At 37.9% G+C, this 13,962-nt stretch overlaps 1 protein-coding gene across 3 annotated transcripts in view; it reads left to right on the top strand.

Annotated features, from left to right (window-relative positions):
- The first annotated feature begins 12,735 nt into the window (after positions 1 to 12,735).
- Csmd3 (CUB and Sushi multiple domains 3) overlaps positions 12,736 to 13,962 on the top strand; it is a 930,239-nt gene continuing 929,012 nt past the window's right edge. For all 3 annotated transcript variants that reach the window (XM_050162609.1, XM_050162600.1, XM_050162593.1), the window contains exon 1: positions 12,736 to 13,011. In XM_050162609.1, coding sequence (XP_050018566.1) covers positions 12,834 to 13,011 — 178 coding nt within the window. In that variant the 5' untranslated portion in view covers positions 12,736 to 12,833. The remainder of the gene's footprint in view (positions 13,012 to 13,962) is intronic.

The following is a 13,962-nucleotide window of genomic DNA, read 5'->3' as shown; positions in this document are numbered from 1 at the left end:
CCCTAGATCTGTATCACATATTTTTATTGGATTATTTTGCTTCTCAGTTTCTAGTTTCTAGAATTTTTTTATATATTTTGGATATTAGTCCTGTTTCAGACTTGGAGTTTTTCAAAGCTTTTCCTATTCTGTAGGTCGCCATTTTGCCCAGCAGTGTCCTTTGCCTTACAGAAGCTTTTCAGTTTCATGAGGTACCATTTATTAATTGTCCATCCTAGTGCCTGTGCATCTGGTGTTCTGTTTAAAATGTTGTCTCCTGTACCAATGTATTTACAACTGTTTTCCACTTTATCCTCTATCAGTTTCAGTGTGTCTGGTTTTATGTTGAGATCTTTGATCTACTTGCACTTGAGCTTTACACAGGGTCATAAAATATGTATCTATTTGCATTCTTCTACATGCGGCATCCAGTTAGGCCAGCACCATTTCTTACAGATGCTTTATTTTTCCACTGTGCATTTCTAGCGTCTTTTTAAATAAAAGAAATCAGGTGCCCATAAGTATAGGTATGGTCTTTGGTTTGATTTCATTGCCCAACAAATCCTTTTTTATGTGAATACCACATAGTTTTTATTGCTATAGCTGTGTAGTACTACTTGAAATCAGGGATGGTGATATCTCTGGAAGTCTGGAGTTTTTTGTTTATTGTTTTGTTTTGCTCAGGATTGTTTCAGCTATGCTGGGTGTTTTATTTTTTTCAGGTGAGGCGTGTGAAGCTGAGTATTATTTTTTCAGTATTTGTAAAGAATTGTGATAGAATTTTGGTAGGGATTGCATTGAATCTGTAGATTACTTTTGGCAAGATGACCATTTTTACTAGGTTAATTCTATTGATCCAAGAGCATTGGAGATCCTTCCATCCTCTGATAACTTTTCCAATTTCTTTCTTCAAGGACTTGACTTTCTTTTCATACAGGATTTTCACTTGCTTGGTTAGAGCTACACCTAGATATTTTATATTATTTGCAGCTGTTTTGAAAGGTGTGGTTTCCCTGATTTCTTTCTCAGGCTGTTTGTCACTTGTGTATAGGAGGACTACTGGTTCTTTCTCATTTTGTAAGTTAATCCTGTATCCAGACACATGACTGAAGATATTTTTTAAGCTGTAGGAGTTTCCTGGTCGAATTTCTGTGGTTGCTTGTGTATACCATTATACTACCTGCTACTAATGATGGCTTGACTTCTTTCTTTCCAAATTGTATCCTCTTGATCGCCTTCAGCTGTCCTCATACTCTAGCTAAAACTTCAAGTACCATATTGAATAGATTTGGAGAGCATGCACAACCTTTCTTGCTCCTGATTTTAGTATAATTGCTGAATTTTTCTTCATTTAATTTGATGTTAGTTATAGGCTTGCTGAAAACTGTCCTTATTATGTTTAGGTAGGTCTCTTATATCCCTAATTTCTCCATCACTTTTATCATGCATGCATAATACCTAGGCTTCTAAGGTCTGAAAAAATATCAGTACAGGATTTCATAAATTCAGCCTCTAAAGTTTGTATGGGATGAGAGACCAAGAATGACACAAGATGTCCTCTCTCTCCCAAGGACACATTTAACATGTGCATTCATAATATTTACATGCAGACAGACACAAATGTAAAAAAAAATCCCAAGTATAGACTTTGATTATAAAACAATTAGGAAATTAACAAGACAGCATGCAAGGGAAATTTTTTGAATACTGTTGCTGGGATCTTGTTATCTTAGATCGTGGACCAATCTGGTCCTCAATGAAACTATTTCAACTGAACATACATTAATAACCAGACATGAACCAAAATTTCCTAACCCAGAGACCACTAATGCATCCACTAAACAATGTGTATACCCGAATAGGTCTTCTTCATCCTCAGTAAATGAAATATGAATAAGACAAAAACCAAAGGCTGTTTAAGAGATGACAAGAATTAAAGAATTTGCAGCAGATGGTACCAGCTGTGCACATTTAATTCCATCTGAAACAATCTGCCAAACAGTTAGACAGAACTGCTTTTGCATGTAAAATTGGAGTGTCTGGGAGCCAAGGAAGAAACGAGAGTAGTCTTTCTGGCATTAGCTATTGAAGCTTTTATTATAATTATTGCTAGTGAACATGAACTTTTTCTTCCAATGGTTTCCTAAGGCAACATTCTATCACTTGCTGTCTCTCTTTTCCATTCCATCTATTTCTCCCTCTTTTCATTTCTCTTCACTTTCTCAATCTCCTTTGCCTTTTTCTTTATTTTCAAACTACCTCAAATGGGTTCAAGTACACTAAGTACACATATACACCCCAACGTTTTTAATCAATTATAGAAAAACTCAAAGAAAGCATTGTTAAAATGTGATAGATTGTCTTTCAGACATTATACATTAAGCATATATAATAATAGTTTATTGGGGACTTTTAAGGGCATAAGTTTTCAAGGATCTAAGATATTTTGATGGATTTATAAAGATATTACTGTAAGTGCTAAAGCAATAAGCATAAATGCTGCTAGGGAAGCAACAGACTTTCACAAATATATTCTTTATGTCAATTTGAATAAACACAACCAATTTGGGTAAGACTGATCCTAAACTCAGGGTAGAAATATAGACTTTTATGGGCTTATAAAAAAACAGGCAGCTATTAAAGGTCAAAGAAGGAATATTAACAAGCACTCAGATGGGAAACTGCCAATACATTCAAAGTATTCAATTATTGGAATGGACTCACCAGAGAAAGGGACAATCTTGAATGATCTTATTAGAGAAATTTAAGACAAAAAGTTTACTCAGAAAATGGTGGAACTGGAAGATTCCAGGAGCTATCAGCATGGTAAAATGCTGAAATACACAGCGCATTATATAACAGAAGAGACATATTCCTAAGAGAGGGAAGAAAACCATCCAGTTCTAACAAATAGCCCGTGGAAGGTGTAGCTGCTAGCTGAATTTATGGGATAGCAAAAGTACAGATAAGAATGGGCATAGAAGAGTACACCAGACATAAATGAAAGAGGTGTTGATTTCTGAACTTTCAAAGACAAGAAAATTTTGCAAGGATGAGAAGCAAGGAGTACTTGGGGGAGATGGACTGCAGTGAGTCGCTGTAGGTAGGGAGGAACAGAACAGGATTCAGTCTCAGGTTGGATTGGATTGTACTAGATCAGGCCTGGATCCACAGAAACCTTAGCCTAGAAGAATGACAATGACAAGGACACACAAATGATTTCCAGGGAATAAAATTGACTAGGGAAAGCACTGGGGACTTCTCATGGAGAACACATCCATTCAAGTAGCAATCGGTAGTAAACTCTTAAGGAAATCAGAAACAATGCCACAGGTTATTACATTCTAACAAACTAACCATACTTACACGGCTAGTATCTCAGAAGGCCCTGCTACTGTATTAATTTTCCAGTACTATCATAACAACTACCAAAGTGATTTGATATTCAATCTTAATTCAATGTTAGACCTATTTTCTGCTTATTGGCAAAATGTTGGTTTCCTTTGGCTTGTAGACTCATGCCCCTTGCATTCTTGTGTGTATCCCTGTGTCTCAAGAGAATCTCTTCTGTCCTTTAGTAAAATACCTGGCCTTGGACTCAGTGCTCACCTTGAATTTTGAATGATGGACTCCTATCATTTTTACTTCAGTTACATAGACAAATATTGTTTCTTTTTAATTTAATTTTATTATTAATTAGAGTAAAATAATATTGTTAATACTGGAAAATAATGTATAGACAACTTTATACATACATCATAGAATGATCAAAATGTAAATGCCACATTGCATATACACTAAAAGTTGTAAAGCAATAAAGTATAAGGCAACATCTCATTTTATATATATACACATATATGTATATATTATGAATATATACATGAATCACACTACCCATTATTATAATGTTACTTGTATATATATGATTTCTAGCTTCATTTCAAAATTATCAGTATGCCACAATAACCCTAAGGGTCCATCAGTGCCTCTTGTACCTTGCTGGTAACCAACAGCTCTCTAGCTGAATATAAGACTAATTCAAAAATTACTAGAAACATAGACGAGCACCCAGGCCTAGTGAAGTCATGGATCTTGGAGTAGAACCTACAATTGCCACACTATTATTACCAATAAAATCCCTATGTACATTCTAACTATTTGTCCTTTTCCCACAGATAAGTATAGTCCTCATCTCCTAATCAAAGAAACTTCTCTTTGCAACAGACAAAGATCATTGCAGAAAACAATAAATACAGAATAACCCAATAAAATACAGAATTGTAGAAACAAATTCCAAGCAATGCACCTGTAACACTTCTTCTACACCTAAGACCTGGGGCTCATTGCTGAAGTAGGAAACAGAAATATTTTAAGAGCCAGAGAAATAAAGACTTTGCTGTGATATTTTGCCTCCTAGAAATGTCAGAAGCTACATCCATGAAGTCTCAGCAGCATGGCAGCTTAAACACTAGAACAGACCTGAACGAGAACAACAGCAATAGAAATGCCAAAATGGACTCACTGGAAAAAATTTTTGAGGCCTAAGTCCTACACAAAGAATTACATGCAACAAAAGAATGCTAAGAGCAGGAGAAATAGTCCACCACAGGGAAAAGAATACCATTTGGTTGTCCAATAGCAAAGGAAATGTTGCTAAAAGCAAACAAACAAACAAAAGGTTTCTGAAATAAGCATCTATTGCCATTTTACAAATGAGTAACAAACGTGGCAAAAAGCTTGCGTGCTAAGTCTATGATCATAATTACATGAAAGCTTTCTAACTGTAAAAGCAATTTCAATTCTTTTTTAACTTTCAAAAACATCACTGATTTATGAATCAGACCCACAAAAAAATTTCTTTTATTTTTCTTTGGAAGGGACCCCTTTAAGATCATCTCATCACACACTTTTTCCTCATTCTATGGGAGCCACTTTATGTGCAAGCTTCCTAACTTCTAAATACAAAAGGTTTTACTTGTTTGACATTATTTAATTTTCTTTGATTAGTGTTACTTATTTTTCATTTATTGATTCAGAGTCAATTTGTTAAAATATGATCAAAATTATTTTTATTCCAGGAAAAGAAACTTCTTAAAAATTAAAGCGACCAAATTGAATAATGAACATGTTGTAATACTTGGCTGACTTAACCTCCCCAAAGCACTGTCAGTCTTTGTACCAAAATAAAAGTCTTTTGTTATATTCCAAGGTTGTCTACACATTAAATCTACTTTAGATAGATGTCAAATCACACAAAATTTAATTGATAACCATGGAACATATGGACATATTTTCAAATGCACTTGTAAATATAACAAGTCTTTATTATGTCATTCTGAATAGCAATAGACAAAAAATAAGTGAAACATCTTATTTTTGTAAATTTAATAATAATAAAAGCTCACCAGAGAAAATAAAATCAGGTATACTTCCTATTTTTTTCTAACAATTTGATAATTATTGACCTTGTCCTTGTGTATTCATAATAAATACCCAATGTTTTCAATCACCTTGAAGAGATAAATTGATCCATTTTACTGACCATTATCTGTAAATGCCAAGACAACAAATCAATTTGTATATTCAATGAACTAGTCCACTGATTGTGGGATTTAAACGTGAACCACAGAAGATTTACATAAGTCAATGAGACCCACTAAAAATTAAGACATATTGCAAGAACTATCATTCTTCTCATTTGTTCCTGGCTTCTTTCACTTTCCAACCTCACCTACGGCTTTTCCTGCTGTATAACAAACCAGTTGGCTAAATTTTAAATATGCATCCAAACTTTAAGCTCAATACTGGAAGCAGTATTTCCACTAGTATTTTTTTCTTGTTATCATGCTTAGATGATCCTAGATGAGAAAATTTTATCTCACTCAGCAGGGATTTACCAGCTTCTAACTATGGCTCTCCCACCAGTGTGACAGTTGATAGGGATCTCTCTTTGCGCTGTTGCCTTATACTAAGGTAATCATAATCACTTGAAACTGCATTCTATCCCTTCTTATGTACTGCAAGCTCTTTGATCACAAAGTAATGTGTAATTCCTGATTGTAGCTTCCTGCAGTGGAGTCTCAAAATGACTTATTAAAGAAGTGAATGAGCATCCAGGTGAAAATGGTACCTCTATAAAATGAATAAAGATGAAATTGATCCCTGTCCAGATGAGAAGTATTTGTACTTACAATCCAAATTGGATTATGTGTAGCCAAACCCAAATCAGCTGCATTGATTTTTGTTCTTTTTGTAGCCAAAGTGATCATTCAAAGTCAAGGTCACCATTATCTTCCAATCTGACAGTAAATAAATAAGCAAAGAAAACGTGTGCAGTGAACTTCCTGAGCTCTCAATATGGAGAATAATTCAATATGTATTATTTTTCAGATGACTTTGGAAGCCATGTAGACCAGAGTTGCATATTATTATTTAGGAAGTTTGAACATTAATTCTAGTTATACAATGAAGATATTCATAGTTTAATGTGGCTACTTTAACTCTCGGTGAATCAGTCTTCAAACTTCAGGACTTCTGATCAACTAACTATAGTGGTTTCTTTCATCTGAAATTTATAAGTATTTAATAATATTAACCTCAAGCATAAAAGCTAGATGAAGAGTAATGGATTCTGTTAACTATGAGCAGCGTTGGATAACATGGTTTAGAAGGAAATTCAAAGCACAGAATTGACATACTTGGTTTCTACTGTAAGGAGTGTTCTGTCTGGTTACGGCTTCTGAAATTACAGCTAAGCATCACAGAAAAACCAAAGCACTTCCCTAGAACTGACTTCAAGTCATAGATTCTTTACTGAAGATGTTCAAATTTCTCAGAAAATTAAAAGAAAGTGATTCTTTGAAAGATGCACGGCACAAAGCTTACAAAGGCTTTATAATACTAATAATTTGTAGTAGAAGTAGCCATTACCTAATCAGATGTATAGATGGTGTACTGTATCCTGAATATATGAAAATAAACCTTTGTGTACAAATATTTTCAATCTGGAACATGAAAAAAATAAACTATAGCACACTTTTTATTAATTTCTTGCCAAATAACTATAGATCAAAATAAAAGTTTATTGTATTTTGATATTAATTCTGATAAATTTGGTGCTTTGTAAGATCTACACTGTTAATTTGTATTCTTTAAATGTATATTTGAAACTAAGAGTACAGAAGTATACTTAATAAAGGATGAAGAGAGATCCACTACAGTGAGAACCATGGTTTATTCAGATAATTCCAGATAGACAACTTTATCCCTTATGAATCCCAGCGTTCTGGACTATTATTACTTAGCAAAGCTGCTCTTTGCTTATTAATTTTTGTCATTGCCTTCCTCTACATGGAGAAGAGTGAGGTGAAATCAGTACCAGGAGAACAAAGAGATAAAACAATCTTCAAACAAACCTATCTTATCAAATTCTCCTCTTTGCCTTTCCGGCTTACTATCCCACATGCTCCATCCATTGGCCATGACTCTTCTTTATGGAAACATGGTAGGACCGACATGTCACTTATGCTAAATCCTGCGTACAATACATATTAAAGTTGCTGTGCTAAGGAACTCCGAAGCAGAGAACATCTGAATGCTACATACAGATGGAAAATTCTTAGATGTGCAGCTGAGGTCAAATACAGCTTTCAGCTGTCCATCTAATCAGGACTTGCTTGCAGCCAGCCGTAGATGTTGCCTTCCATTTTCAAGCTCTTCTGTCTTCTAGTTCCTTAAAATAACACATTATTGTCCTGTTCTCATATAAATTTCTGTCTGTCAGTTTCTTAATGTGGCTTTTTAGCTTGAGAATATGGAAATTACTGTTAAGACTCAATATTGAGCAATCTGCTTACAGAAGTTAGGACACAGAGGAATTGATGTCCAGGACAGCAAACTTGATAAAGGTCTGTGTTTATTCCTCTCTGCTTCTCAGTGATCCTGATGAGCAGCAAGAGGCCAGAGATCTTTACCCATGATTGACAACTTATCTTCTTAACTGGCACTGATTCTTCCAGAAGCCTGGACAGTGGATTTTGAGTACCATACCATTTATTTCTCAAACACATGTAGATTACTGCTAATGAAGAAAAGAGGCTTGAAATAAAATTCCGTCAACATTCCAGAGTTAATATTTCAGTTAAGACATTTGAATTATTAATTTTTATTTTATGTGCATTGGCTTTTGCCAGTGTGCACATGTGTGTGTATGCGCGTGTGTGTGAGTGTGTGTGTATGCATGTGCTTGAGTGCTGTGTCCCCTAGAACTGAAATCCCAGATGCCATGTGGCGCTGGAAATTGAACCAAGGTCCTCTGGAAGAGGCATCAGTGCTCTTAACAGCTGAACCGCCCCTCCAGGCCCTAAATTCAGACATTTTGAAAAAGAAACAGTGAAAAATGAAAAAAAATACAAGTAAGTATCAATTTCTTTCTTACCTTTAATTTCCTAATGGTGAATCCATTAAAAAGATTGCAAAGAATGAGGAGGAACATTGTGCTCAGTTTTCTGTGAACCATGACCACTTGTTCATTATTCTTGCCAGTGTCTTCTCTCACACACCATTGAGCCTGATTCTTTCTTTCTTTTTTTTAACCTTTTCATTAACAAATAATACCTTTCCCCAATAGACATTCATATTTCATAGATACATTTATATGATGATAAATTATGTATAAAGTATAGCACATAAGAGCAATGAGCTTCTTAAAAAGTTGCAAATCAGCAACAGCAAATGAAAATTCCTCTTAAGTTCATAACTCAATTAAAAACACATGTATTTCTATCCAAAGTTGAAGATAACTACTTGTTGGGTTATTTCTTCACGTACATAGTTTTGTTTTCATTAACTCTTCATTGTTCTGTTGTTTTCTCTCTATGGTGTTAAAATAGACAAGTGTCAAGAGGCTGTATTAATATGGAACAATTTGGGTGGGAGGAGAAATTTATTGTTACTCTTTCAAGGCCAGGTCAATTCTGTCTTAAAGGCAAAGTTCTTTGTATCCCATACATTGGAGGATGAGTTGAGAAGAAATCGTGATCTGGCACTTATAGGCTCTAACCCAAACTCTTTTCCAAAGTTCTTCAGGGAACTTAATCACTGTGATTCATGATCCTTGCCAACTCATTGTTATCCATGTCCTGTAGGCTAGATGATCATGTGATGGAACTACAGAGAAAAATGGAGAGAAGAAATTTTAGGGTCTAAAATTTATAAATTAAATGTGTTCTTTGCATATCTTTCACTTGATTTTTGTTGTATTATCAATTATTGTTTATCTACAATTATGTGGAGATAATATAGAAATCCTTATGGTTACAATGACTGGGATTTTAAATCTAACATCTTTTGGAGAAATGTTGCACAGAGTAGAAAAGTACACTGGCTAAGAATTCAGGCATCTTAGACTCATATATCAACATAGCTATTGTGTTGGTTTAGGCTGGATAGCTAACACTTTAAGTACCATGTGTTCATCTATCTGGAGAACAATCAACATCTTTGTCTGGATGTGATTTTGTGATGATTAAGATAGGCCTGCCTGTAAGCATAGTGTCCGCCTCTATGCAGTAATCACTTAATGTTTGCTGTTAGGAGAGAGACTGTTTTCTAGTTTCTCTTATGACCTTAGATAAAGCCACCCCCACCTTTGCTGCATTAACACAGATATAAACGATGGGTGCTTTCTGCTCCCAAATCCATCTGTTGTGGTTTTCTTTATAGCAGCTCACCGCGCCCCCGTGTTGGCGCTCTGTGCGCTATGACCCAGTTCATGAGCTTCGGGGCAAGGGGCTGGAGGTTGAGATACACAGACACACACAGGCAGAGAGACAGCGACACGGGTCAACCTTGAATTCCCCCAAGAATGCTCTCTTTTTTGTGTTCGGGGCAGATTATATAGAGATAGCCACGCCCCAGCCAAACCCACCAGAAACCACTCTCCTGCCATCAGGAACTCCTGAAGGTCTCGTGCTCAGAGCAGCTGTAGGCACTCAGATCAGAGGATTACAAGAAATTCAGGATCTGAGGTCTCACTGCTCCCAACTCCTCAACACTGGCTGCTGATTTTGTTTCTAGAATACCTTCAGAAACACTCCTTTGCCCAGAATGCTCCTCTACTCATGAAAGGCAAGTGTGGTCCAGGCCTAAGTATGCCAGACTGAAAATCAGTGCTCCTGATGGTGACCTTGGATAAACCTCTTCATTTCCTCCAGCCTTAACATCAACTGATTGTAAAATATGATTTTCCTTTCTACACTGTCTCAGAAGCTGGAAGCTGTGAGTGAAAAATGACTTGTGATTTATGGTGAGCTGTAAGAACTAGAAACTATAGTGTTATTCAATGTATTATGATCTAACCAGGTAAATCTTGAAAAACCTCACAGTGAAAAGATAGGCAGGATTCATTTGGGGAAGATAATTGCATCGTGGGCTTAGTGCCGTGTTGGAAAATGAGCGACAGAAATTGGTGTCTAAGTGGCACTCTTACTGATGCCTGGATCAAAATTTATTTTGTAAACAACAATTACACTGAAAATCCACCAAACTTTTGAGAAATACCCATCTTTTAGTTTAAGATCGGTAGTCGTGAGTTCAAATAGACCACTTACCCTAAAGTAAACCCAGCTGCGATGACTAACCTCTGCAGCTTGGAAAGGAAGGTTTGGCTGGGTCCTCATTAAGTCTGCATATAAGTCATCATTCGCCCGGGCTAATGCAACAGTCACAGCAATGCACACTGACATCTTGACTGAAATCAATGCCACCGCCACTGCCAAGGTGGCTGAGCAGACTAATGACGTTTGCTGTGTTGATCCTCCCAGTCGCAATCTCGTCCCAGCCTTGCCCCCACTCCCTTTCCAAATCTGCCTATGCAGACAATAGCGGGGGCACTGTCGGGAAGGAGCAGTATCCTGCCTTGCAGCTTCTAAATGATCCTTTGAAATTTAATGAGGTCAGTTGGGCATCTACAGTTTTGCCTTTTGCTAACTCTACTCGGGAATGAAATCCCTGTTACACACTCACGCGCATGCACACGCATATGCATGCAAAAACACTTGAGCAAAAAAAAAAAAAAAAAAAAAAAAAAAAAAAAAAAAAAAAAAAAAACCTTACGCGTAGACATATAAACAAACAACAAAACCACCTTTCACCATTTTCCGTAAGGAAGCAGCCTTACTCCTTATGACAGGACCAGTGTGCGCTCTCCCTCTGTACCTCAGTGGCAGACTCACAGGAAATGTCACATTCCTAGGGAGAAGCTGACAATCCTTCTCATAGCTTGAATCTACTTGCCACTGACGACTGTGGGCGCTTTTTGTGTGCCCACTTCCCAGAGCAGAAGTCCCTCTAGACGCGACTGCTTTGGTCCACTGAGCCGCCAGCTCCAAGGCTAGCTCAGGGACAAAGGCTGGTCAGGGTGATTGCAAGCTGAACGGGACAGGGTTCATCATTTGTGAGCAGGGTTGGGAGCTGCAAAAACTCAAGGCGGGAAGTCCCTTTGATTGAATGATGTGCAAAGATGCTCCCCACCACTCCTCCAGTCATGCAAATAGGGCCATCCAACAGGCACTGGTAATTACCTATTCCAGAGTCTGCACTGCAGCCCTTCCCTTCCAAACTCTTGAGACAAGACCAAGTTACCAAAAGGGTAATATCGTCAATCCGGCCTCTGGTCTACGAAACTTTATCATCAAAATATTTGGGCCAGGATCTGGCAGGAAAAAAAAACAGATCCAAAAATTAGTATGTGTAAGAAAATCATTCTAGTCTCAGGGACACATCTCTACAATAGGAGATAAAACAGTGTCCCTTTAGATGTGAAGGAGAAGCTGGAGGCTTGTAGACAGCCAGAAGATGGCGCAAGAACTCTTTCTTTGCATAGCCTTAACCCTTGCCTGCTTTATGGGGCTGCCAAGTCCAAAATGTATATATATATACATTTTGCCGTTTGAAAGAAACCTTCCATTTACATATTTGGGATCAATTTAGAATTAAGGAAAATGAGTTTTCTCTGGATGATAACGACAGACACAACTGGCTTAACTGCTGTTGCACACAGGCTACTCGGAGGTGGGGAAAAGAGAAAAGATGAACTATTTGGGGAAATATTCTGACTTCCCTCCCAACCCTAACCCTGCCCCAGCCACGGGCGACATATGTTCACCAAATGATAAAATCCTTGCCGTGGCTTTTACCCGTAGGTATTCGAATATGTAAATTTTTACGTGCAAGTAAATTATCTGTGATTTCCCTTCTCAATTAAATCAAAGTGTAATAGATGTCTGAGGGCTGCCTGGGATATATGCAACTACTGTAGTAACACATGTCCCATTCTAACGTCGTGGGCATCGATGGAACCCAATTCATTTTCCTCACAGTTTCTCCTAAAAGCGACGCAGCTCTTCACTTGAAAATACTCCTTTTAGCATGCTTCTGTGTTCGCAGGCTGCAATGGAGAGCTCACTAACATAATATTTCTTGAACTGCTTTTGCTGGCAGAATTGATCTATTCGGGGGGAAAAATAATCCAAGCCCCGAGATTGCAAATATCGTGGGGAGTTTATCAGAGAGCAGAGCGGGGCTTTCCGAGGCTTACTAGTGCTTTCTGGTGTAGGTTGTAAGGAGCAAGATTTAAGGTTAATTTTGGTGGAGGGGAAAAAAACGCCAAAGAAAAGACAGAATCCAGAGTAGCGGAGACTCTGTGCCCCCGTTGGAGAGATGGTTGAGTCCTCGTCAAGGTTGCTGTGGTATCCCAGAAACACCATTCACTCCGAGCTGTGACCGCGCACCAACAACAGCAACAACTCCACTGCGCTGGGCTGAGGAGCCAGAATCCAGAGCTCGCGAATAATATGAAAGGGAGCCGCAAAGGGGAAAGCAGAGCAAAGGAATCCAAACCCCGGGAGCCTGGCACGCGAAGATGCGCTAAATGTGGCCGCCTAGACTTCATCCTGTGGAAGAAAATGGGGATTAAAAGTGGATTTACGTTTTGGAACCTCGTCTTTTTATTGACGCTGTCTTGTGTAAAAGGTAGGTCTGTTTTTCGGGGGTACCCTTTGCTGTGGCTGGAGATGGGGTGACTTGTCGCCTGAGAGAGGCCAGCAAGCTTAGTTTGCAATTTGCACGGATAAAATATTCGGGATAATACTGATGAACGAGTTGATTCACAGCTCTTTTTCCTTCCCTCAGATAGGAAATGCATTTTGCTTGCCAGATTTGGCGTTCAATGCGGTGATTGAGCTTGTGCTCAATAAATATTCTTGCAGTATGCTCAAACAGAATACGTGAGTTGGTTCCTATAGCCTCTAACTAGTGGGTATCCACGCAGAATTCCTCTGCAAGACTTTTTTTTTAAGTGGGGAGGATTAGCATGATTTCTTGTGGAATCCGTGGGGTTTGATTCTTTGCACAGATTTTTTTTTTTTTTTATTGAAGACACTGGCGTGAGTGCTTTTTTAACCATTTCGGACAACAAAGTTGCCAACATGCTAGGAATGCATCGGTTTTTAAATGCATTAGGAGATAGAGCCTCCCTGAGCTTGCTCACACCAACATGAATGTCTGCATACAAATTTGAATTATTTCTACGTGGCTTCCTATGCAAGGGTAAATGTAGGGGAGCTTCCTTAGGTGCTCTGTTAAAATGCTTGGTTTAAAAAAAGATCTTAAATGAGGCTGAGATGTCACAAAGTGTAAAGATCCACCTTTGAGGATGAATGAAGGTAGGGGGAAAGTCATTAGCAGCTGACCAAAAAGAAAATCCCCGGCAAGTCTCTGCGTTCAGACAGGTACAATGAGTGTCACATGCACAGACAGGGAGTGGGGGCGAGTGGGATGGAAAATTTATTCCTAAGCAGGAAGGCAAGGGGCAGTTGGATCTCTGGAGAAAGAGCTGTCCGGGGGACAAAACAGACTCGCTATTCCATAACTTCTGTGCCCACTGCCCATTAATTGCTGCAAAGAATACTCGAGAGGTCTCTA

The sequence above is a fragment of the Alexandromys fortis genome, unplaced genomic scaffold (genome assembly GCF_014885135.2).
Source record: "Alexandromys fortis isolate MF-2015 unplaced genomic scaffold, M_Fortis_MF-2015_v1.1 scaffold_17, whole genome shotgun sequence".
NCBI lineage: Eukaryota > Metazoa > Chordata > Mammalia > Rodentia > Cricetidae > Alexandromys > Alexandromys fortis.
The sequence above is the reverse complement of the archived record's forward strand: the minus strand, read 5'-3'. Positions and strand labels throughout refer to the sequence as shown.